The 25,389-nt window shown below is 49.6% G+C and overlaps 1 protein-coding gene across 3 annotated transcripts in view; it reads left to right on the top strand.

Moving 5' to 3' along the window:
* LOC123021834 (fibroblast growth factor 13) overlaps nt 1-25,389 on the top strand; it is a 178,134-nt gene that overhangs the window by 139,435 nt on the left and 13,310 nt on the right. For 2 of the 3 annotated variants that reach the window (XM_044427041.1, XM_044427040.1), the window contains exons 2-3: nt 10,379-10,489; nt 13,167-13,270. In XM_044427041.1, coding sequence (XP_044282976.1) covers nt 10,379-10,489; nt 13,167-13,270 — 215 coding nt within the window. Of the gene's footprint in view, nt 1-5,481; nt 5,672-10,378; nt 10,490-13,166; nt 13,271-25,389 lie in introns of those variants that run through there. The other variant, XM_044427039.1, reaches the window with a different exon arrangement.

The following is a 25,389-nucleotide window of genomic DNA, read 5'->3' as shown; positions in this document are numbered from 1 at the left end:
CTGGTTCTTCCACTGAGGGGGCCAGGATGGCTCCAAAATAGCTCCACAGCAATCCCATGAAGGAGGATAAACGAAGAGGTTGCCTGCGGGAAACCAGAGTGCTTCTTCAGTGCCAGATCCAGGAGGATTCTAGAGTAAGACACTCTCAGTGAGCCTGCTTTCCCACAGCCATGGTCACCAGCTGTCACGGTTCCACAGCCTCTTTCTTATGATTGCAACTGCTGACTGTCTGGGCAGAGGGTGCACAAGTAAGGAGGGCGCCTCCTGCACATGCCACCACTCTCTGCAAGAGCTGATGAGCAAGTGGATTGTGGTGGGGAACAAGAGGAGCAAATTCAGGAGCATTTGTCACTGGGATCCTGCTGGGATCCTGGTCCTGGGCCCCCTGTTCCAACAGAGACGAGAATGTAAGACTTCTCAGGCTGAAATATAGCCCATTAGTGGCTCAAAGGGAGCTTCAGCTATCAGTGGCATGGAAATAAAATGGATGATGATGTTGATGATGATGATGATGATGATGATGATGATATACAGTGCATAGTTCAACTGTTAATTTCATTCCACAAGTTGTGGTGATGGCCACCATTTTGGGCAGCTTTAAAGGGGGATTGGACATATTCTTGGAGAAGAAGGCTGTCCATGGCCACTAGTCCAGGTGGCTCTATGCTAGCGGCGGTGTGTTTATGTACACCTGTTGCTGGGGAGCATAGGCGGGAGGGTGCTGTTGCACTCATGTCTTGCTCGGGCGGAAGGTTGGAATCCTGTGGGCAGCTGGTGGGCCACAGTGTGCTGGACTAGATGAATCCTGGATCTGATCCAGCAGGTCTCTTCCGATGTTCTTATGCTCCAGTGTCCATCTGACTTGGTAACGGTTGGTTTCATCACATCTGCATCACATTTAAAGCACTGCAATGCACTCCATGCACTCCACAGGAGCTACCCTGAAGGCACCTCTGTGGTGCACAATGCTAATAATATCAGGTCCTAAATACACCTGTCCTGAATGACCAGCACTGCTTTCCAGGAGTTGGGTATAATGTCTTGGTAAAAGGTAAAGGTTTCCCCATGACATTAAGTCCAGTCATGTCCGACTCTAGGGGGCAGTGCTCAATTCCATTTCTTAGCTGGGGGAGCCAGTGTTTGTCTGCAGACAATTTCCGTGGTTGTGTGGCCAGCATGACTAAATGCCAAAGCACACGGAACACTTCCCACCAAAGTTGTACCTGTTTATCTACTCGCATGTGCATGCTTTCAAACTGCTAGGTTGCCAGGAGCTGGGGCAAAGCAGTGGTAGATCATCCTGTCATGTGCATTTGAACCACTGACCTTTTGATTGACAAGCCCAGCAGCTCAGTGGTTTAAACCGCTGTGCCACTCACATCCCACTGGATGGCTTAGGACCAAGCTATTGAAGAGACCACCTGTCTTGTCACGAACCTGCATGTATTGAGCTCTGAATTGAACCCTCACCCTTTCGAATGCTCCATTATTCGTAAAGGTCCATTGGTGAGAAATATGGAAAAGGGCTTTCTCCTGCATTGTTGACCTTGGTGAGCAGCACCATCACATTCCCATTATGCTTCAGGCAGCAGTAAATAACTGAGCCTCTGGAAAAGCCAATCATTTTGGGTGGAGGAGCTTGGCCAAGAGATTGCTGGGGCCTGAGGAATGGAATTGCTTCTAAATTTCAGCTCAGTTTGGGAAGCAGCAGGGTCAGTACTAGTTGGAGATCAAGGCAGGAGATGCCACCGGGGCTTCTGCATAGAAAACTGTGAGTAAGATGCAGCCACTGTAGGTGGCCACAGCACTGTTGTGTGGAAAGCAATGGAAAACCATCAACCTGGTGCTTGCCAAGTGTACTCATCATAGTTAGACACACATCCAAAGGTAGTCTAGCCAGGATGGTGCCCAACCTTTACCAAAGGAACGACAAGAAGAATGTTCTTACCATTTTTAATTCTCTTGTTTTCATTATTTTAACGTTTATTGTTTTAGAATAGAAGCACACCACCTTGATGACTGTATTTTAATGCTAATCATAAATCAGTACATAAAGGCCGAGATGTCACCTATAGATGGACAAGTATTGGAAGCTGTGATAAAACATGGAACTGTCCATCCTGAAACCTGGAACTGGATGCCAAATGCTCCACTCTGGTCATTGGGCTGGGTTTCCCCGCTAATAATCCTGCTAAACACCAAAAATTTCCCCCGTCCACAGATGTACAAATATGGCCACTTTCTCTGCCTCCCAACATGGGACTCCATATCACTGAGCAGGGCAGGCTCTGCTGGAAGTGGATTTCAGATCCAATCAAGCCAGGACTTTCCTGGAAGCAACAATTGGTGAACTAAAGCTGCGATACTTCAGGCACATCACGAGAAGACAAAATTAACTGGAGAAGACAGTAATACTAGGGGAAAATCCAAGGCAGAAGAAGAGGAGGAAGAGTAAACGTGAGATGGCTTGATTCTGTAACGGAAGGCTTGCGTTGGCATGTCCTGAATAAGGCCGTCAAAGAAGGGCACGACCTTCATAGGGTTACCATAAGTTGACAGCACATCACAGCCATCCTGATTCTCCTGGCTCTCCTTTGAAGATCTCCGGAACGCAGCCATCCTCGATTTCCGGCCATTCCGTGCCTGAAGATGGCAGAAGAAATTGCCAAGTGCTCAAAAGCATCTGCATGTCCAGCGCAAGACAGAGGGCCTTGAAGCGACCAGGACATGGGACGTGATATATCTGAGAGCCCTGTAAATGAGTCAACCTGCTTCTGAGTCATGTTCCAAACCTGCAGGATGGATTGCATTGCCAGATTTGTCTTCAGGAATCCAGGCAATGGAATTCACCTGGAAATTTGTTAGCAAAATTAAACTCTACCCAGCTCCATTTCCAGCACTTTCATTTTACTGCTTTCCCAATTACTTGATATATTTTGCAGACATTTGAATGTCTGCTTGTTATCCTCAGGATACCTTGGATAACATAGTTTAGATAACACATAAGCATATGAAACAATCCTCTTGCATTACATACTGCATCCATTGTGACTCTTCATCATGGGGCTAGTAGTCTTAAAGTCACGCACCTCCGGGACCAGGACCTGTGGGGAAAAAATCTATGGCTCTATGGACTGCAAGTTCAACATGAAGTAGCAATGCTAGTAGTTGTCAGCTGAAGGAAGAATGTTGTTTCCTGTTGATCCAAGGATATGACTCAAACCAACCAGTTCAAAAAATGTGAAGAAAAATAAATTACTTGATTTATATTTCACACAACCTTACAAAGAACCATTTCAACTATCCATTAGGAAGAAACTCCCTTTGTCAGTGGTACAGATTGCATCGGAAAGTTGTGGACTCTCCTTTGCATGACATTTTTGAGAGGTGATGCACCCAGCAGTGACGGATTTCCTGCATTCGCTGCTGGTTGGACTGGATGAACTTAAAAGCCTCAGTGGACTCCATGATTCTCTCACCTATCCCTGGAAGTGTGTGTTTGGTTCTGGAACCATTAGAGGGGATGTCTTGTAGCGAAGGGGTTGAATCTGAATGAGAATGGACAGACAATAGTAAGGATACCATTCACCAATGCACATTCAACAAGAATGCAAACTCTCTGGGTCTATCAAAAGTTGGCAGATTTTGGCATGGGGAGCAGAGTTGTCAAAAGGATTCAGATTTCTCTTCAGTTCTCTCTTGTTTGCACGGTTTAATGGCAATTCTAGCTGGCTTCAGTATACTTGGCAACCGACTGTTGCCAAGTATACAGTTTTTCCCACTGCCTTGGCTACATGTTTCACATTTGGGAATGCAAAGCAAGACAACTTGCTAAAGCAAAATAAGAGGAAGGTGTCCTAGCTAATAGCAGCTCACAATCATGCACACACACACACACACACTGCTCTGACATACCTCAGGCAGGAAACCATCCCTAGGGAACAACTCTTCCCACATCGTGAGGTCCTCAAGAAATAGGATCCCCCCACCCCATTCCTTTGTGGGACAAACCAGCTCCTTTCTTTGTGTGTGTGTGGGGGGGGGGGGGTCGCAAGCCTGGCTGTGGCACGGGTGGCCCAAGGGGGCATTTGAAGCTCCCCCACCCCAGCACCTTCCCCTCCTGCCGTTCTGCCCGGATTCATTCTGGCCCCTGTGGACACAGCACGCTGGACCTCGATGGACCTGAGCCCGGATCTCCTGGGTTCTTGCGATGCTCTCGCGCCTGTTGGTTTTCCACGAGCAAGGAGCCCGCTGGCCTGCCCACTTCCCCAGTCGCGAGCTCCTGGAAGCCTTTGCAACCCGAGTCACGTCTGTTTGGGTGTAGGCTGCCTTCCCTCGGAGAGACGTCTCCGAGCGGCCTCCTCCCTCCTCGCCTCCCCCTCACCGCTCGCTTCTGCCCACCCGGGGAGCTAGCCTCCTCCTCTGGCCACAGCTGCGCCCTACCTTCAGGCTGATCGCTCTCGCTCTCTCTCCCCCTCCTCTGCCCCCTCCTCGCCCCCTCCGCCGCTCTGCTCCTCCTCCTCGGCTCCCTGCGCACTAAGTCCGCTTTCTGCATTTGTTTAAAGGGAGGGGCGGGGGGGGCCGCGTTGCTCAAGGGTTTTGCCGCGGCGCCTCTCCTCGCCGCGCAGCTCGCCGCGGAGAGCGCAGCCTCTGTAGCTCGCTGCTGCTTTTGCAGGTGCCGCCGCTCTCGAAGGAAAATCCAGCCAGCCTGCCAGCCTGCCTCCTGCCTGCCTGCCTCTTTGCAGAGCCCCCCAAAGCGCGCTGCTCGCCAGACGGGAAAAGCGGGGAGGGGAGAAGGAAAAAACCACGCCAGACCACTCCAGGAGGCGGACAGGGAGATGCTGCGGCGAAAGCATCCCTGGTGAGGAACCGAGCCAAGCGGGGCGCTCCCCCGGGGATCTGAGCAGCCAGGTGTAGCCGCGACTGCGGGAAGGGGAGCCGGAATCGGCGGCAGCCTCGGGAAGAAAGAAGAGGGCAGCGGCCCCAACCCTTCTCCGGGCCCCCGAGTGTCTAACAGGTTGACTATTTGCAAAGCGGCTGAGGGGCGAGCGTAGGGGGGGCTTCAGAGAGGCGCCGGCGGCTCCGCTGCTCTCGGAAGCGCCAATGCTGCGCCAGGGCTCCCGGGCGCGTTTGGAGACGTCGTCGGGGGACCTGTTGGTTGCGCCTCTCCTCCGGCTCAGCTGAACCAACAGGCAACTTTCCACCCGGGGCCAAGTTCGAGAAGGATCTCTCCAAGCTGCGCCGAGAAGCGGCCGGGACTCGGAGCGGGGAGCGGAGGAGGGGGCTGCCCTCCCCAAGCCAAAGGGCGAGCGCCCTGTGCCACTGGCGGCTGGCCCCTGGCGGGCTCCGGAGAGCGGCCGGAGGTCTCGCGGCCTCCCGTCGCGCCTGCTCATTCAGAGGGGACGCGAGAGCAGCATGCTGGGGGCTCCCCCCGCAGGCAGCCCCCGCAGCCCCGCCGTGTGACCCTCCAGGGTGGCGGCCATGGCAGCAGCCATCGCCAGCTCCCTGATCCGCCAAAAGAGGCAAGCGAGGGAGCGGGAGAAGTCGAACGCTTGCAAATGTGTCAGCAGCCCCAGCAAGACCAAGACGAGCTGCGCCGACAAGAAGAAGCTCAGCGTCTTCTCCCGGGTCAAGCTCTTCGGCTCCAAGAAGAGGCGGCGGAGGAAACCAGGTGGGGGCAGGCTGGTGGCCCTGGTCGCAGCGGCCCGGTTGGCGCGGGCATCCAGGTGGCCATGGTGGGCCCAGGAGGTCCTCCATTTTCCTCTTAACTTGGGGCCTTCCAGGTGGGTTGGGCTGCAGAACCCTTCAGTCCAACAAAGCATGTGGCCTGGGGATGATGTAGCCCAACACATCTGGAGATCCCCAGGATGGCGAAGGAGGGGCTAGATGGACTTGTGGGCTGGTCCAGCAGGGACCTTCTTAGCCAGAGAAGGAACTTCCCTATGCAGAAGCAGTCTAGCTAACTTAATATCAGAGAGTAGGAACAACAGGACAGGGTGTGGGTGCAGGGGTGCCCTTGTGTCCCACTCATGGACTTCTGGTTGGTGTCAGTGGGCAAACCAGCTCCTGGGCCTTTTGCTCTGATCCAGCAGGTTTCTTCTTGTGCTCTTAGGGGAGTATCGAAGCTGGCCATCCTTCTGACCTGACCAGCTGCAAAGGCTGGGAACCAGCACTGGACAGACCTGGGCAGTCGCCTTGTCCCGTGGCAGGCCATGGGGCTCTGGCTCCTCTCCTCTGGGGCTGGAATGTCAGGGGCTGAACTGGGGCCATGCCTCCAGTGGCCAGTGATCAGCGCTGGCTGCCGGCATGTTAGGGCTGAAGCAAGAGGTGTAGGTGCTGGAATCAGCCAGCGAGTGATGCCTTCAAGAGAGGGGGAAGCGTCATAACTGGTCGGTTGGTTGCAGCTCTTTCCGACTTGCGTCCCTGTTGGAAGACTTCAGGCTTCTGTGGGTAGGTTGCACGGGTCCCTCTTTTCCCAGTGTGGCTGCTTGTATGGAGAAGTTGTGGCAGATACAATGACCCTGCAGAAGGCTTAAATGGGAGTTGGGTCCAATCGGTGGATTAAATGGACATCTTGAACCTCCATGTGCAGGAGCAGCGAAGCTCTGAGAATCAGCCCGAGATGGACGATAGCACATTGCCTACTTGTGAACCCCAGAGATGTCGAGCTGGTTTGCCACTGGACGAGATGAACTTCTGATACACTGAGGGAATGTCTGTCTCTTTACAGAAGTGACGCAAGGTGTTCCTTTTCTTCTGTGAAACTTCCATGTGTAGATCCCCCCCAGTGCCTTTTATGGGGTGTCATGCAGGCATCCGTTGTGGCGATCCATGCAGGGTTTCCATGCTTTGGCCTGCACAGAAGTGCTGTCAGCAACCCTGAAATAGGAAGCGATCGGCCTGATGCTGGGCGCCTTCCTGCGGGTGAATGGGAGTTGTAGTCTTTCACATCTGGAAAAGAACACCTGGCTGGAGGAGGTTGTGGGACCAGTTCTTCCAGCACATCTCCAAACAGGTGGACTGAAATGTGCAAATGGACATCTTGGCTTTCTGGTCCACACAGGTGATGGCAATTTACCACATGGCCCCCAAAATGCACGTGCCATTGTTGCTTGTCTGTGTAGGACAACCTTTCCCAACCAGGTGTTCACTGGGTGTGTTGAATGACAGCTCCCATCCTCCCAGGCTGGCAGATGGTGATGAAAGTTGTAACCCAGCACATCTGGATGTTTACCCCCCTCCCCCATACACCCATTCTGATGGGCGTCAAACAGCCCAGGGTCTTTTTCTTTGTAGGACTTTGCCTCTGATTTTCACTGCCTCCTCCTTCATTCACCTTGTGCTCACAAAAAAGATTTTTTGCATTTTGGCAAGAGTTGTTTCCTACTTTTTGTACACCTCCTTGCACAGGTTGTTTTCTTTCCTTATGATTTCCTGTACTTGCCTTTCTCCCACATCCTTGCTTGTTAATAGCTGTGGTTCGTTTCCCTTTCTTGCACAGGCAGTATTTTTTTACTTCCCTCCAGCCTACACAAAGGCACTGTCATACCGGCAATTTATTGGCCTCCCTTGGCATGCCCAGCACCATCACTGCAATGGCGAACGGCACTGTCTGTGTTCCCCCTTGCTGGCTTGTTCCCCAAACTTGAGATTTCCCTGCTGTCCCAATTTTGCATCCATTTGTGCATGAGTGTGTGCACCAATGGCTCACTAATCCCTGTGGGTTTGCACGTGCATAGACACACGCAGGGTCGGCCGAGGGGCACTGCTTGCTTCTGTTCTCACATCCCTGTTTTGGAGCTCATCAAGATATAGGAATGATCTTCCTCTCTCACATTCACCCCCAGTGGGCCCACTCAGATATGTTAGGCAAGTGTGGAATCTGGAGCGGGGAGGAGAAAGAGAGAGAGGAGGAGGGCAGCCTTTCCCAGCTGTGCATCTGCCCATCATCTTCACAGCCGCATCGTCCCATGAACCGGCCTTGTTTTGTGTCAGGCTCTCTGTATACCTGGCAGTTGACCAGGGACCTGAGCAGATCACCTGTTACTCAGTCCTTCTTTTGTAAGCTGAAAGGAGCAGGGATGGAACCAGGGTCTTCCCACATGCAATGCATGTGGTCCTCCATCAAGTTAGGGCTGAATGCAGCCAACTAAGGAGTAGCTCAGGACCCCTGATATGTGATCTTGACCTTCCAGTAACCCTGTGAGGTTGGTTTGGCTGTGAGGCAGTGAACTGACGGAGAAGGAACTGCGACGAGATCTCTGGTGACCTAGGTTCCTTCTACTCCCTCCTTGTTCCCCCTCTGCACATCTGTGTATTTGTTCCACTCAGTTGTTGTCACCAAGGTGCTCCTGTCCTGCTTTTGTAAGAACAGACTTCTATGCAGCTGGGAGCCCTGCATCACAGTAAAGACTGATTCGATTTATTATGATATAGGCTTTATGGACTACAGTCTGTTTCTTGAGATGCATGAAGCGTTTCCTTGATTTCTAAGTGTGTGTGAGAGAGAGACAGAATATATACTATCAAGGAAGCATGTGGGTAGATAAGGAATGACCAAGCATGAAATTCTCTAGAATGTATCGGAGAAGCAGATGGACAAATCCCTTCTCCTCTTATTTTACTTGCCAAAAACCCCTTCTCCTGTGAATTTGTCACCTTTTTAGACACTTACCTATAGAAAAGATTTTGTGTGTATGTTAATCCCCCACTCCCAAGAAGCAACCGATAAAGGGACCTGAAATTACTGAATGTAAACGAAAGCGGGAGCGCATGCTTGTTCATAGCCCTTGCAATCAGAGGCAGCAAGGTAGAATGCAGGCTGCTCTGGTGGCAACCATGGGGCATTTCCAGTTGCCATTGAGGAACTGCTTGGCCAGAAGTTGCAGCCTAGCCAGGCACTCTAAGGAATGTTCCTAAGTGATGTTGTTGGGGTTTCAACCCCCTTTTCCTCCTATTCATGCACCACAATTTTTGGAGCATACTTAGGGGAAAAAAACACCCAATGTTGGACACCTAAAAGGCAAAGTGCTTAATGAGACTGATTAGCGTTCCTCAACTGGCGAGGTTGCTTGTGCGAAGAGGGGCCCATGCTCTCCGATCTCGCTTGGATGAGACCTGAATGTGGCTTTTCCATGGTGCTGGCAAGTGAGGGTTTTTGGCACTTCTCACAAACCAGCCAGACCCCTGTGCCGAGCAAACTCGGGTATGGGTTAGCATTGTTGGTTGCTGGAAGCTCTGGGCTTCAGCAGCAGATTTACTAAATTTCGGGATCGAAAGACAGCTTCCGCCCACCTGGAGATGGGAGGACACCCCAGGGGCCCTTAGTTTCCCTGCTCTGCTAGAAATAGATTGAGGGCCCCATGAAGAGACCAACTAATTTAATACCATGTGTCTGTCCCAGTTAATCCCGCCATAGTGTGTGCTTGAGTGTTTCATGATTCTGCTTGTATTGAAATCAGGGAACTTGCAGATGGGCTTGAGCACTGTCCAAAAAGAGAATGCATTTTCTCACTGCTTGCATGCACACAAGTGTGAACTCTTGCAGCATTTTTATTCATTACATTCGCCGGTGTGTTCTTAGAGGTTTTGGACCCTTCCAATTTTTGCTGAGGTTCATCAGTATTCACCCTAGTTCAAACATTCACTGTAATGTGAGTGTATTTGTGCATGCATCTCTCTCTCTCTCTCTCTCTCTCTCTCTCTCTCTCTCTCTCTCTCTCTCACACACACACACACACACACACACACACACACACACACCCTCCCCACACACACACACACAACCTCACCATTTGAAACGAACTGCAAACATAATATGGGCTTCTAAGTTTGGAAGAATCTTTCCTGTTTCCTGTGTGATCTAAGACTGTATATAGCCATGTTTTTGCTTCTGTCTCACGGTGCTGAAGAAGCCAGCCCTGTCCACAAAGTGGTGGATCCGTTCCCCAGCCCTCTTCTTATTCTTGCCATTTTAGTGAGTGCACCCCCACCCCTTCATCTGTTGATGAATCTCACCTCATTAAAAAACAGGATCTTCCTCCTGCCAGTGCATTTCTAATTGCAATGGAGAGCAGCTCTAGCTCTTTCAGCCATTGCAACACACAATTGGAATTTTTATTCAGTGGCACAAAACTGGTGTTTCCAAACCATCTGCATTTCATTGACCAAATGAAACATCATCAGTTGTGGCCAATGATTTTCCGGGCACTGATTTGTCCCTTGGTTCTGGAAACGGCTGTGAATTTTAGATTTGTGGTGTTTTTTTCCCTAGGAAAGCAAAATAAGACATTTATTTTATTTTACTGCTATATGCAAGATGTATATGAAAGACTGGGTTCCAAAGTCCAACCTTTTCTCTTTGTTTCTTTTCTTACAGAACCCCAACTTAAAGGCATTGTAACGAAACTGTACAGTCGGCAAGGGTATCACTTGCAGTTGCAGGCAGATGGAACTATCGATGGAACCAAAGAGGAAGAAAGTACCTACAGTGAGTACCCACCCTGGAAATGATCAGGCCTGGTTTGTTTGTGCAGTCTACTAGTCCACATGAGCAGCCTCTTGAAACCAATGGCTGCTTGACAGAACTATGGCAACCAAATCATCTGTGTGCATGGTTGCTATTAAGCCACCAGAAAAGGAACACTTGAACTGCAGACACTTGAACTGCACAAGTTGAGGTACTTGTGCTCACGGGGCGGTGGGTGGGGGGCACCTATCCAAATGCTGTCTCCATGAAGATCTGGTATAGTTCATCACTTTGTTTAGGTGTTTTATTTCCGGGACCTCAGTAGCAGATGGGATATAAATGATTTAAATAAACAAATAAATACATTCTCTGGTTGGGAAAAGTTTCTCACTCCACTCATTTGTCCGCCTGGCAGACAAAAGGTGCACCTTGATCTGTAGCACCCAAAAGCTTTCCATTCGATCAAACTCTGCTCAATGTAGAAAGCAGAATTTCAGGGCTCCCTTCCTCACTCCACAGCCCTGCCATGGGGGATGATGGGTTTTTTGTCTTATAGTACAGGAAGGCAGCAAACTGCCCATGGGGCAGAGGGAAATTTCACTGGGGATGGGTCCCACCTGCACTGGTGGCTTGTGCCCCCAACATTTTGCCTGGCTCCACACCCCAATACAAAGTGAAGACAAGGTGAGGTGTCATCCAGATGACGTTGCTTTTTTTCTCCTGGATTAGCACAAGCCAATGCTTTCTATATTAGAAACATAGAAACAGAGCAAGTCAGAAGGGGTCTCACGGGCCATCTAGTCTGACCCCCAGCTCCAGCCAGCTCCACTCACAACATGCCCACAATGTACATGTCCAGCCTATCTTTGAACACCCCCACCGATGGGGCCTCAACGGCCTCCCATGGAAGCCCATTCCACACCCTCGGGGTCCTGACTGTCAGGAAGTGCTTCCTGGCATCCAAAGGAACCTTGGCTTCCTGAGCTTGGCTCCGTTGGAGCGCGTCCTGCCTTCCTCTGCAGGGAAGAACAGGTCTCTACCCACCTCCGTATGACACCCCCTCACATACCTGTATGTCGCCAACATATCCCCTCTGATTCTCATCTTCTCCAGGCTGAGGAGAGCCAGTTCCCTCAGTCTCACCTCATACGGCATCCCCTGCAAACCGGCCACCAACCTTGTGGCCCTGCGCTGCACTGACTCTAACCTGGCTATATCCTCCTTGTAATGAGGGACCCAGAACTGAGCACAATACTCCAGTTGTGGGCACACCAGAGTCATATAGAGTGGTAGTAATACCTCTCTTGATCTAGAAGCCATGCTTCTGGCTATGCAACCAAGGGTGGCGTTCACCCTCTTGACCACCGCATCACACTGCTGACCCATGTTTAGCCTGCAGTCAACCAGTACCCCGAGGTCCCTTTCACATGTGCTGCTCTCCAGCCACTTGTCCCCTAACCTGTACTTATGACAGCTATTCCTATGCCCCAAGTGCAAGACCTTGCACTTATCCACATTGAACGCCATCCTGTTGTCTCCTGCCCACTTCCATAGTCTGTCCAGATCCTTCTGGATCTAAAGTACCTGCTCCTCAGTGGTGGCCACTGCCCCCATTTTAGTATTGTCTGTGAATTTGACCAGCAGACTGTTCACCCCTTCCATCAGGACAAGGATGGAAATGCTTGGCCTCATGTCATGCAGGTGGGCAAGCCCAGACCAAGAAAAGCGGGGTGAGAAGGGACAGAGCCATGGGGAGGAAAGGGGGTGAGCAGAGGGAGGGGCAGTGAGAATAGGGCTGCAGAAGGGAAGGGAGAGGAGGTGGTCCTGCACAGGTGTGGCGCTCATCCTGCCCGCTTCAGAGAGGTCACCTGCCCCCCAAGGACCACTGGCTTTCCAGGGCAAAGGGTGGAAGAGCCAGGCACCATGTTCACACAAGGGACCGTGCCAGTGCCCCCTCTTGCTTTCTTCACGGGTATGAAGCCATCTGCTTGGTTGGTGGGGAAAGGGGTTCGTGGAGGCGCTGAGTGCCTCCATGCTCCTTCCACTCTTCCAGCATCATCGCGATTGCCATCAGCACAACGACTGTCTCTTTCATCCCCTTGTGCCTGCTCAGAAGTCGGATCATGGCATGCCTTGCACAGCAACGCAGAGCCTCTCAGCAAGGGGGTCAACGTGTAAACGTGCTCAGTCTGCTGCCAAGTGGAGGAGCAGTTTCACAGCTGCCCTGTTTCCCCTTCTGCCTATGCTGGTTAGGGCTGATGGGAGCCACAATCCAAGGAAATTGGGAGGGCCACACATTCCCCAGACAGCCGTTATCCGAACCAGACAGCCCCTCCGCAGAGACACTTTCGAAGGGCCCCGTGGCTGCTTCCGCCCTACTTTCCGGGCTGCTGGGAAGCCCTGCATTGCCTTCTCTCGAGGAGGGAATCTTGGGCCAGGCAGAACATTGGCCTGATCCCCCTTGGCTGCTCATACCATCTGGCAGAGTCAAACTGCTTCTATCGGTTCCTGTTTACAGGGGTTCTGTTTGAATACCCTGTTCTGCTGTGTACGAATTTTTATTTTAATCCACCCCTCAAAAAACCTAATCAAAAACCTAATCAAAATTTAAACTGAAAATCCCACCAAATGGCTTTTATTGTGAGATTTGATCTTAAAGCCCAGAAAGGTTAATTTCCTTCCTTCCTTTCCCTCCTAGCTTTGTTCAACCTCATACCTGTGGGTTTGCGAGTGGTGGCAATTCAAGGCGTTCAGACAAAGCTGTACCTAGCAATGAACAGCGAAGGATACTTGTACACATCGGTGAGTCCCTGCTTTCTATATTTGGGCTGTTCCTCTGTCTTGTGGGTGCCGGAATCCTCAGTTCTGAAAGGGAGCAGCAGGGTTTCCTTGGCAGAGTTGTGGAGGCGGCAGCAGCTTCTCAGTTTTTGGTTTTTTGCTTTTTAATTGCAGTATATTCCTTTGGTCAGTGCATTTTGCTGTGTAGGATTACAGCTTACCAGAGGTTTCTGTAAGGTCGTAACCTGGTCGCCTGTGGCGAATCTGAGTTATATACAGGAAACCATGAAGAAACATCATATGTGGTGTTTTGCTTGCTTGTTTGCTTGCTTGTTTTTGTTATTTCTCTCTCTTTAAAGTGATTGTTTTGCTCTCAAGGCTGTCCTCAGGACTCAAGCTGCTGTGAGGATAGTAAAATATTTGTGTTAGGAAAGAAGCTTTGGTGGACCTTCTCCCCACCCCACCCCATAATGGACAGGGGCACTACCCTTGCTTTTCCTTCAGCCGGTATGAGTTGCAACCTCTCTTTGGAATGAGTATTCTTGCAATTAAGTTCCATGGCAAATCAAACTGGCCTTTATCATGACCTGACTGGTACAGCTGTGTGCCCGATCAAGAGATGGAACCTGGAGATTCAGGGTTCACATCCAGTGACTGGCCCAGTATCCTTCCAGTTCCACTGGGTTTCAATTCCAGCAGGGATTGCTGATTTTGGCATGTTGGCTCTAAGCACACACCCTCACTGCAGTAGTTAATAAAGCAAAAGAAATCTCACAGCCTGTTCTGGTGTGAAAATAGGTGCGTGTTGATCTTGTTGTTTACTGGGAGAATGATTTTATTAAAAGTTCTGCATTCAAAAGTAAAACAAAACCAAAAAAACCAGAGTGAAAAAACAGAACTCACAATTGCAGAATTGTGCAATTCCAAATAGCATTCTTTTAAAAAATCATCCCTTTTAAATTCATTTCTAAAAATATGATTCTGTAAATTGGAGTTTCTGGAATGCCGCATGCTGCAACATTTGAAATTCTACCCCAGTGAACATATCTTGTAAAGCAGTCCCTTAGCATACAGGAAACAATCTGGTGAGGCTTACCTTGCAGGATTCTTAGGAACATGGAAGAATGAACTAGCCATGATGCCCTGCACAACCTGACAAAACAGCACCATAAAAAGACAATCAAGGTATAAATATTACTAGTACATTTAATTTGCATGCACTTAAACTGACTCTCTGCTCTAAAAGGACCTCCAAGTCAGGGCAACTCAACTTTTAGCTAATATCACATCATCTTTACATATGTTTTATTTATATGTGTAATTATTGCATTCAGACATTTAAATATTTATTTCTCATCATTTGATACTGCCCAATAGCCAAGGCTCTCTGGGCAGATTAACTAAAGTTAAAAACACAGAAACAAAAAGGAGTTAAAAAAAGGCAATGAAACCGCAACAATTGCAACCAAATCAGCACAGAGGTATAGCAGTGGTACAGGATACAATGCAATATTAAAACTGAAGTTTAAATGTTAACTGTTAGAATACTGGGAAACTAAAAGTGTTTTCACCTGGCACCAAAAAGAACGCAGAGCAAGCACCAGGTATGCCTCTCTGGGGTGCTCACCCCGCAGCCACGGTGCCACAGCTGAAAAGGCTCTTCTGGTAGCCACCCTCCTTTGGAGGGGGCTCCTGGAGAAGGACCCATGAAGATGATTTCAGGGTCCGGGTAGGTACATCTGGGGCAAGGCGTTCCCTCAGATACCCTGCTCACACTGAAATCATGGCAGCGTCCTCTTTGAAACACCCAAACGAGCAAAGTCAACTACCTACAAAAAGCCAAACAGAGGGCAAATCACCAGCTTAAGACGGAGCAGAGATGGACCCCCCCCCCCTCCAATTCCACTCCCAGGCATTGCCCCAGAAGGGAATCCGTTCAGCAGCCCTGGCAGCCTCAGCTGGGTGGTGGGGTGCCAGCTTGGGTTCCTAGTGGAGCAGACCGTCATTGGGATCTCTTGCCCCAGTATGAGAGTTTTCTCTGCCAGTACCCACACCATGAATTGGACCCAGAAGCAAACCGCAACTCTGTGACACCGAATTACGATGGGCAATTCAGAGCAGGTAAACTGCATGCCAGAATCCAACCTGGCTGCCACAGCTTGCCCTGGCCGCGTGTCCCTAATATTCCTCCAGGGCGGCCCCGTGGCACCACAGATTGCAGGGGCACCATCCAGATGGGAAGGGATTAAGGCATGGCTCTTTGTGGACAGATCTGTCTGAGAAACGGAATTCCCCTAAGTTGCTTCTCCCACTGCAGGCTTGATCCCGGGGGAAGGTCCACCTGTGGCATCTGTGCCTTGCTTGCAGCCTTCCCGGAATGATCTAGCTGCCCACTACGGATGAAACAGGCTGCTTGACCAAATGCACACTGATTCTGCAGAACTCAACAGAGTTCTCGGCCATGCATTTTAAAAACACTGAGGCACACGCTAAAATTAGAGATCTGGGCTTAGATCCACAGCATCTCTATGTACGGCCTCTGAACCTTCAACAAACACTGCTCACGTGGTATGGCGGTTCAGAACCTGGGACTGGGACTCAGGCGATCCGGGTTCTGGTCCCCACTCGGCCATGGAGCCAGCTGGGTGACTCTGGGCCAGTCACAGGCTCTCAGCCGAACCTACCTCACAGGGTTGTTATTGTGGGGATAAGACGGAGGAGGAGAATGGTGTAAGCTGCCTTGAGCCCTTTGCAGGAAAAAGGCAGGATATAAATTGAAAAATAAAATAAAAATAAATGATTCCAAAAGCTTCCCTCTGTGATCAAGAGGGCTAGAACCTTTTTTTTTTTAAGTAGCGACCACTGTGCCAGCTCTACCGGCAGCAGCAAAACTGAAGGTTCTGTGAATTGCGATTTCTGCTCCAGGTACAGGTACATATACTACCCCTCCTCTGGAATGCGTCCTTCGCACTCCCGCTTTCCGTGGCAGCCGTGCAAGTCACCTTCTGGAAGGAGAGGCGTCTGATTGCCCCTGCTCTTACACTCCGCCGTTCTTAGTGGGAATGATGTCTCATTCGTTCCAGCAGCTTGCTTTGCTCGGCCCGTGCCCGATGCATAGCAATTACGGAGCTGGGCTCTGGCGAGGCGAGGCGAGCTAAGCGGGAGTGTGATGGCCGCCCCAGCGCGGCTGATCTGTAATCAAGAACAGGGTGGATTAAGGCTGCAGCGCGTGATGGGTGCGTGGGCTGCCGGAGCTCGCGCTTGACAGTCGGGGTTTTTTTCTAGAGATTTCTCACATCTGCAAATTGCAACCAAAACAGATGCCTTGGGTGGAATGGCAAAATCTGTGTTGCAGAGAGATGGGGCAGGGCATTCCTGCTTTTCGCTTTGACGGCGTCGCAGCGCATCCCAGTGCTTTGGCAGGAGAGTCGGATTCCAGAAGTCTGCACTGCACCTCTTCAGGTTGCCGAGGAGCTTTCTTGGATGGGGAGGCAGGGGGTGTTCAATGCTTCTCCAAACAAAATGATGCACTCTGCTTTTACAGTTAACCGGCATGCAGGGGAAAGAGATTTAGCATCACCATCTCCCTGTTTTGTTAGTTTTAACCTGCAGGGAGATTTTTACACGAGGAAAACTGTCTGTGTTGCTATTGCTTCTCAGACCCCTTGTGGGGCCTCCTGCAGGAGCTCCCCTCAGATTCAAACAGGAGAGGAACTCCCCGGTTGTAGTAAGCTAGCTCATCAGGGAGAGCTCTTTAGCACATATCAGGAAACCACTCCAATTTTGTCAGTGTTGGTTTTTACTGTCAGGGCTAGATTGCAGCCACAGGTAAACCAGAAACAAAAAGCCCCAGCAGCCAGCCCTGAAGAGTAAATGAAAAACTCACGCCAAAGCAAAAGGCAGGCCTGAAAAGCAATCCAGAAGCCAGGACCGAGAACAACCACAGATCCAGTGATGCAACGAAGCTCAGGAGGACCTCGCTGCTTCTGCAAGACTCAGTTGGGAGCCTAGTGGTGGTGAAGAGCATGGGACGGGGACTCGGCGGTCTGGGTTCCAGGCCCTGCTTGTGCTTGGAGCCCACTGGGCCAGTCACAAACTCTCCACCCAGTCTACTGCACAGGGTTCTTGTTTGGGGGATAAGAGGGAGAGCAAGAGGAGGAGTCACTTTGAGTTCTTTGTAAGAAAAAAGTGGGATATAAATCTAATAAATACATAGAATAAAATAAATAAAACAGCACAGGAAGTCCTGCAGAACCTTTCCTGCCCAGGAGACAACAGAGGCAGTTCTGAAAAGCTGCAAACTAAGCGTTTCACGATAGAGAGCTGCATGCAGATCAGCAGCTTCTGACATCTACGTCATAACAGCTAGATTTCCGTAGCCAAAGGGGGCTTCTTTTTCCTTACACCCCAGAAGAGTTTCCCTTGTAATGGGACTCCCTGCCTTTGGATGACTAGCACACAAGGGGAGCTAGGTAAGCTTCTCCCAGCTCTGCCCTTCCCTTCCCTTCCCTTCCCTTCCCTTCCCTTCCCTTCCCTTCCCTTCCCTTCCCTGGGTTGTCATGTTGTCTGAACCCAGATTTATTACTGGGGATTGATCACTAGGGGGTTTCTCACTATGTTGGGGCAACCCAGATTTCAATGATAACCCACGGTTCAGAGACAAAACCCCTGGACCCATGCGAAATGTGCATGCCCTTGAGTTCCTTCAACCGCTTCTGGGGTCCCTTCACCTACATTTGGGGTGCTTGTATACCCCATTTTCAAGGGGTTAGATTGCAACACTTTTCTGTTCCATTTTGCCTTGCAAATAGGTGGCTGCCCATAAGTGTTACCAGCAAGTCCACACTCAGAGTATTGTTGTGCTCCATGAGAAGAATGTTTTTTTCTGTTTTTGTTTTTGTACATTTACACACAATAAGCACCATCCCTGCCAAGTCTTCAGACCCCACTTGGCCATCTTTCTGTGCTGGCTCATGAGATTAAATCCCATGGGGTGATGACACTGGAGGCTTAGAGCGGGCGTCTCTTCGTACCTGAAAAGCTGTCACAAAGAGGAAGGATGAGATCTCTTCTTGCTCATACCAGTGTAGCTCATGGAATCATCAGCTCAGGCTGTGACAACCCAGATTCAGGCTAGATATCAGGAAAAGCTTCCTCAGTGTCAGAGCGATATGACAGTGGGACCAGCTGCCTGGAGAGGTGGGGGGCTCTCCCACACTGGGGACATTCAAGGCAAAACCGGACAGCCCTCTGAGTGGGATGGTGTGACTTGATGTCCTTCAACAGCAGAGGGTTGGATCTGATGGCCTTCCTGGCCCCTCCAACTCTACTATTCTACGATTCTCCAACTTGGTGTTCTCCCACTGTGCTGGATTCCAATTCCCATCATCCCAAAGGCAGATTTTAAATGTTCATGTCTCCGTAGCAAAAGCCAGCCAGACTCTCGGTAAACATCCCCACAATGGGTCGCCTCATTGCACAAGCTCACCTCGACATGAATTTACTTGCAGTCTTCCTTTGAATTAGGCATCCGATGCTCCCATTTGCTTTCACAAAAATGTGCTGGACACACAAGGGTGAGCAAAAGAGTCTTGTGATCCTCATCATTCCACAAGGAGGAGTTTCCAACACTAATTGGATGGATGCTGCTCCAAAGCACAAAACAGCCAGAGCCAGGCAAGCCATGAGAAGGACCCGGTCCTGTCCGCCAATGGCAAGTCATTTCTCTGGGCCCTGTCCTTGTGTAGGAAGCATCAGATGCGCAGAAGATCTTGGGAGCCACAGTCAAGATCAAGTAGGGTACAAGCGCTCACGTAAATTACACTGTGCTGGCCTAAACAACTGTGGGCTGTGTCCCCTTGTCCTGACGCCAGCCCCTGCTCTTAACTACCGACCCCCTCACCCCATCTCTGGCTCACAGCATCATGTGAATCTGTCCCCCAAGAGTTTCTCCACAATGGAATTCAGCCTTTGGGCTGAAAATGGATCTGGAGCCCTGCTTTAAGGAATCTGCCCACTGAGCTAAGAGGAAGCCCTCCAAATTTCATCGGACTTGTTTCGGATCAAACATGAATTGCACCATGGGTGCCTTGCTCGCCTTCTGGCTTGCTTTGGAAGCGATAAGCACCGTTGGAGGGGTGCAAAGCTATTCTTCTCTCTGCTCCATCATGTTCTGTGTAACCATGTTTAAAAACAGCCTTTACGCAGAGGTGTTGGTCTTGCTGGCTGATGGGAATGGGCATTGTAGTCCAGCAGGCCCAGAGGGGGCTGCTTTTTAAGCATAGGCCTCTCATAAAAAGTCTTGCAGATTGTCGCTGTGGTTTGACCTATTTGGACAGGGCAGGGGCCTGGAGGAAATGCAAGCAGCCAGATTCAGGCCATCGTCAGCATGAGCCAGCAATCTGACCATTCATTTTGCCTTTTCTGTACATTTACAGCCAGGCAGGAAACCTCAGAAAAGTGGGCTTTGCGGTGGCATTATGGAATGTCAGACATTCAGCAGCTTCTAGATCAGGTGGGCAGCCTCCAGCCCTCTGGATACTTTGTCCAAGACCCCCATCAGCACTGTCAGCTTGGCTAATGGTGAGGGATGCTGTTGTTGGCTGTTGTTGTTGTGAGGGGTGTTGTTGTTAGCATTGTTGGCTAACCCTAACCCTGATCTGGAGCGTGGCTGGAGAAAGGGAATGTGGCCAAGGCCGTCTGAGTCTGCTGCAGGTGCCTCTGCACAAGCAGGACTAGCTTCCTGGAAAGCGTGTCAATAACACAACCTAAGCTGGGTGTGTTTTTTTAATTGATCAACTTGATTGATGTGTTGATTAAAGCTGCGGTCCTGGGTACCTCGGAGGGTGTCTCAGGAGCCCCAGGGTCAGCCAGAACTTCCCCACAGAGGGCAGAGAGAGCTGGAGACCCACATGTGGACTCTCCCTGCTAGCCTTTGCAGATGGTGAGGGCCCTGCCCTTGCTGACATCAGAAACAAAGGAAAGGAGGCATCTTGCGGTGGGTGTGTGCTGAGGCTCCTCTGGGAGACACGAAGGATCCACAGCTCTCCTGGCACCCGGCCGCATTCCTCAATGAGCAATAATAATGGAAATGATGCATAGGTATCAGTAGCTTTAGAAGAGGTGCTGAAACAAAACACAGAGCTTTGGCTAAGGGTGGTGAAGAAATAATAATATAGTAGCAGTAGTAGTAGAGCCCATGTGTGCATATCAAATGCCTTTTTGGGACATAAATCTTCAAGATCTATTAGTTATCTTATAGAGCAAATAGCTTTTGGGGCACTGTATGGAAAAATGCAATTAAACTTCATATGACTAAAACCAGAGAGTTGTATTCCTTTTAGTCCTACCTAGAGCAGACCTGTTGGAATGGGTAAGACTTGAATTAGACTAATGTTGGGTACAACTCAGAAGTTGCAAATAAAAGCTCTATTAAAATGAGGGTGGATCACCTGAAGCCTACCAAGTGTTTTGGTTCCTACTCCCATCATCTCTAGTGAGTGATTCCAGTGGTGGGGGATACTGGGCGTTGTGGGCCAAAACAATTGGAGGGCCATCAGTTGTCCATGCCTGAATGAAAAGCAGCAACTATCTAAAAGCTGCAGAGGCTAAGATAACAGGCACCATTGAAAGAGATGATCTAAAAATATTGTCGTGATCAAACTCCTTCAAAACACAACAAAGCAGCACAAATGGAAAGGATTAAAGGGCACGTGAAAACAGAATGGCCTTTGCCAGGAATGGAAAAGATAACTGAGGAAGTGCATGGCAGGTCTCCCTGGACAGGTGCTCTGCACCTAGAAGAGAATTGTGGCTTCTGGTGAAGACCTTGGAGATGTGGAAGAGATGCTGCTTCAGATACAGGACCACACGCCATGAAGGATGAACATCAGCACCGCAACGTGAGCCTGGAAAGGAAGCAGCATCCAGTGAAGAAACGATGCTGGCATGACATGATTCTAAGGCCCTGTTTTCATAGGTGCATAGAAGCCATGCTTTGCACTGAATGACGTTTCTATGTGCCCTGCAAAAGCAGGCACACATGCGATGGGCTGCTATGATCTGCACCATTACCAGGAACTTGGCAATCCCTGCCCCGGTAGTGGGCAAGAGGTTCTCCATTCGATGCTCCATTAAACAGTCGACAGCTGTGCCTCTACAGAGGTTGGAACCTCATTATCTGACAGAGCAACTCCTTTGGGTCATGGAAGTGGTTCTCCATGTTCTTCCTCATTCTTGACCTGGCAACAAGAGTCAGGGCTTTTTCAGTGGTGGCCCCTGGCTCTGATACGGTCTCATGTGAGAAGTTCGCCTGCTTAGCCACAATTCTATTTTGTTTGCAAAAGGCAAATAATTTCTTGCCTTTCTCCTTCCACTTCTCTTTCTTTGCTCTATTTCAAGCAATGTTTTCAAATAATACTAGCATTTACGTTTTATTGTTCTATTCCCTGCAGTATACTTTTCATACTCAAATTTGATGGCCCTTTTAGCCATAGTGAACTCTTTAGTCATTTTATATGGCTGAATTGTTGTGATTGGCATTCTATTTCTCTTTTTGTGTTTTGACAGTTCCTGGGAAAATATATTTCTGATAAATGAATTCCATAGATAAAATAAATAGAGGTAAAGACGGGACTACTAAAAGCACCTGGATTAGGAATGTGATCCTTTAGGGCAAGAGTGCAAAATCTCATGCCAGGACCCAACTCTCCCCATCTGCTTTCTCCCAACAACCCAGAGTTTGATGGTTTTCTGGCTTGTGTGCAGTTTTACCCAATTCTGAAAAGGGAAAAAAGTCTCTGCTAAGGAATAGCTGAAGCAGCTTTAAGCTAAAATAAGGTTGTTTTGTGGTCCTTTGCTTTGGTCCCACAGTTTTGGACTCCTTGGCCTACCCATCTTTGGAAGGTGGGCATCTGGAAAGCTTTTCTAAAATGGCCATGGAATAGCATCAGTCTTTGTCAGTAGTGAAAATTCAGAATTTTCAGCAGCAACATTCTTAAAGGCCTAATTCTGCTGCCAGTCCCTGGAAGCTGGAGCATGAAAAACAGCCGGTTAATGCACTAGGTTCCTGCGTAGTTTTCATACCTTCAGTGGAGCTTACAGAAAAGAAGCTCCTGAAAAACAATCCCTTTTCCTTTTTATTTTCCCTTTGCTGGCATTTTCCGCTTTGAGAATTTCATGTGCACTTCTGTTCATACACACACGGAAGGAGAGAGAGAGACCTGAAAAACAGACTCAGGGTAATAAATGAAAGGTGAATGGCAGTCTTGGGCTGATCAACCGCACGCCTACACACTCCTTTTGTCACCCGGAAGCTGGTGTGTGCTGCCTTTGAAATGGTTCCCAAAAATGGAGCATGCACAAAGCTGGGGAAGATCTAATAAATGAGAAAGGGAACAAACCTCGTTCTGCCACTGCCTTGTTATGGAGGCCTGAATTTGAGGGATCCAATTTGAGATGAATCAGGCAGGGGAGCATAAGCAGAAACGAAGGAGGGCTGTATACTTCATCTTCCTCCACCTTAAGTCCCTCCAGCTTTGTTTTAATAGGGCAAACTTAGAATTGGTACACTTTGTTCGGAATATGATAAAACTATCGTGATCCTCACAGGAATGTTCTCAGCCAGGAGTGCAAACCTCATACCTGGGTGTCAAGTCCACATTCTGAAAACTTGACAGGCTTCTCCTAGAGCTGAGATACTGGCAGGAAGAACTTTGAAATATGATAATGTGGGGAGGGGGGGGTTAAAAAAATGGTGGGTTTGCCCACCCCTTTCCTCTTTAGCCTTACCAACTTTTGCATTCAACCACACTTTGCCACCAGAATCCCTTCCAACCCTGCCTGCTCCCCCAGTCAAATGTGTCTCTTAGCCTGGAAGAAGATTCCCATTTTTGTTCAGCTGTTTCGGGGCTGTTGTGGAGGGGCAGGGGGAGGTGGGAGTCCCTTGGGTTACTCCCCCACCCCCAAAGATCATTCTTACTCCTGCAAATAGGGCCTTATCAAATGGGCAGCAACTGCTAATGTAGATTATTCCATGCTAGCTGAAACCACCAACTGAGAAAGCTTTGGGGGTGCGGGTTATCTTTGCTTCCTTTTCACCCCTGCAGAATCTAAGCGAAAGCAGCACGATGCAATTACCTGATCGTGCAGTTCATTTAAGCCCTGACCCTAGACCGTGCGACCGTCCCCCAAATAAAAGACCATTACCGCCATGCAGCTCCCAGAATTTTGACAGTGGTCCAGGATACCACAATGCACCCACGATTGCTCAGAGGCAGGGCTGCGATTGCAGCCTTCACTGCTATTTTGTTCAGTGCTGGTGTTATGATTTGCCATGCCGGGCTCTCGAGAGAATGTGTCAGCTAACCAGGGAATTCTCATGCGGCAGCAACGGAGCAGAGCAGAGCCCGGCCTTCGCCAAAAGGATCACGCTTCCTGCGAACGCATCCTAGGCAATTAGGAAGCCAGGAGCTCAGGCAAGCCTATCCAGAGAGCTGTTTATGTTCCCTGCGTATCTCCATGCCTGCTTGAGCTTTTACGCTTGCTAGGTGGCCCTCCTGCGAGGAAGGGTTGCAACGGGAAGGACTGTTGAGCCTAGGAAAACGGCAATTAAGGGGAGACATGGGAGAGGTGCGCCCAACTATGCATGGCAGAGAAAAAGTGGGGAGAGAGGCATGGTTTCCCTCTTCCATAATACCAGAACCTAGCCTTATCCCATGAAGCTGACGGGGGGAAATCTTAGAACAAAGCAAAGGCAGGATTTGATCAGTAAGGAATTCTGCTTATTTATTATATTTATATGCCACCTTTTCCCCTAAAAGAACTCAAGGTGGCTTTCATTCTCCTCCTCACAACAACAACCCTGAGAGGTAGGTTGGACTGAGAGTCTGTGACTGGCCCAGAGTCACCCAGTGGGCTCCATGGCTGAGCAGGGACTAGAATGCAGATGGCCCAAGCACATGAGTGTTTATATTCTCTGCCCCCAAATATCCATATTCTGCATCAAGGAAAACCTGACTTGATGGGTAAGAAATGATCACTTGCATTTGGAATAATTAACTTATTAAATAATCTATAAGTTTATTACAAATATTGTGCCTGAGTTTTAGAAAAAAATGTGGGGGGAGGGCCTTTGACCTTTGGGATATTTTCAATTTTCATGCTGTAATTAATTCCCATTAGTTAAAAACTGTGCTTCTTTAACATATATAAAATAACAATAACAACCAAGCATATGATGCAAGCTCAGACGCCATCCTGTCCAGATGCCTCTAACCCTCCAACTTGGAGGACTGAGGGCATGGCCTGTGGGACAGAAGAAGCACAGGGGCGACGCCTGGCCATCTGTTTGCTTTAATGTTCACGCTCAGAACAGGGAGAGGGAGGCCAAGACACTGCCAGGATGCCCTTGCATCATGGTGGCACCACTGCTCCCCTCTCCCTCCCCGCTTGAGACCTCACGAGCAGCAGCCTGCCCAGTTCCTTCCTTGCTGGTTGCAGGTGGGGAGCGTGCTCTGAGCCTGGGGCCACAGTTCTGTCGTCCAAACACGTTTCCGAGGTTGGAGCTGAGACTCCGAGCACATCTATCGCTGTGGCCTTGAGAACGTGCAGCTCATGGCCTGTATGTATGGAGAAGACGTTGCATTACTCAAAACTCGTTAAGGTGCACGTTCATCCCTAGGTGAAGAGCATTGTGCCTTTGGGAAAAGATGCATACAGCACACCTGGGCAGCTACAAGTTCTGGAAACTGGTTGGCAATGTGTTCAGCAGGACTAACTATGTATTGGTTACTCCGTTTCCAATTGGCTTTCACCCCCCACTCAACTCCTGGTGGCCTTCTTCTCCCAGCAAAAGCAGTCCCGGTTGGAGAAGTCAAATTGAAGGCAAATACAGCTGGTGCTTTTCCTGACAAGCTGGCATCAGGACATTATCCTGGCTTTTGGACTCTGGGAAAGTTCACTCTGCTGAACCTTAATAACCTCAATGCCACCCATTCAGTGCAGCCTGCTACCTGTTTCTGTTTTCATCTGCTGGTGTTGCTCTGCAACACTGCAGCAAGGTGTAACGATGTGGAGAGGAGGGTGGGAATGAAATTATGCTCATTTGGTCTACAAAGAACCATCGCGTGCACTCGGTAAATGCA

This window comes from Varanus komodoensis, unplaced genomic scaffold, assembly GCF_004798865.1.
Source record: "Varanus komodoensis strain SLA01 unplaced genomic scaffold, ASM479886v1 scaffold18_1, whole genome shotgun sequence".
In the NCBI taxonomy this organism is placed as follows: domain Eukaryota; kingdom Metazoa; phylum Chordata; class Lepidosauria; order Squamata; family Varanidae; genus Varanus; species Varanus komodoensis.
Note: the sequence above shows the minus strand (reverse complement) of the source record. Positions and strands in the feature narration are given on the sequence as shown.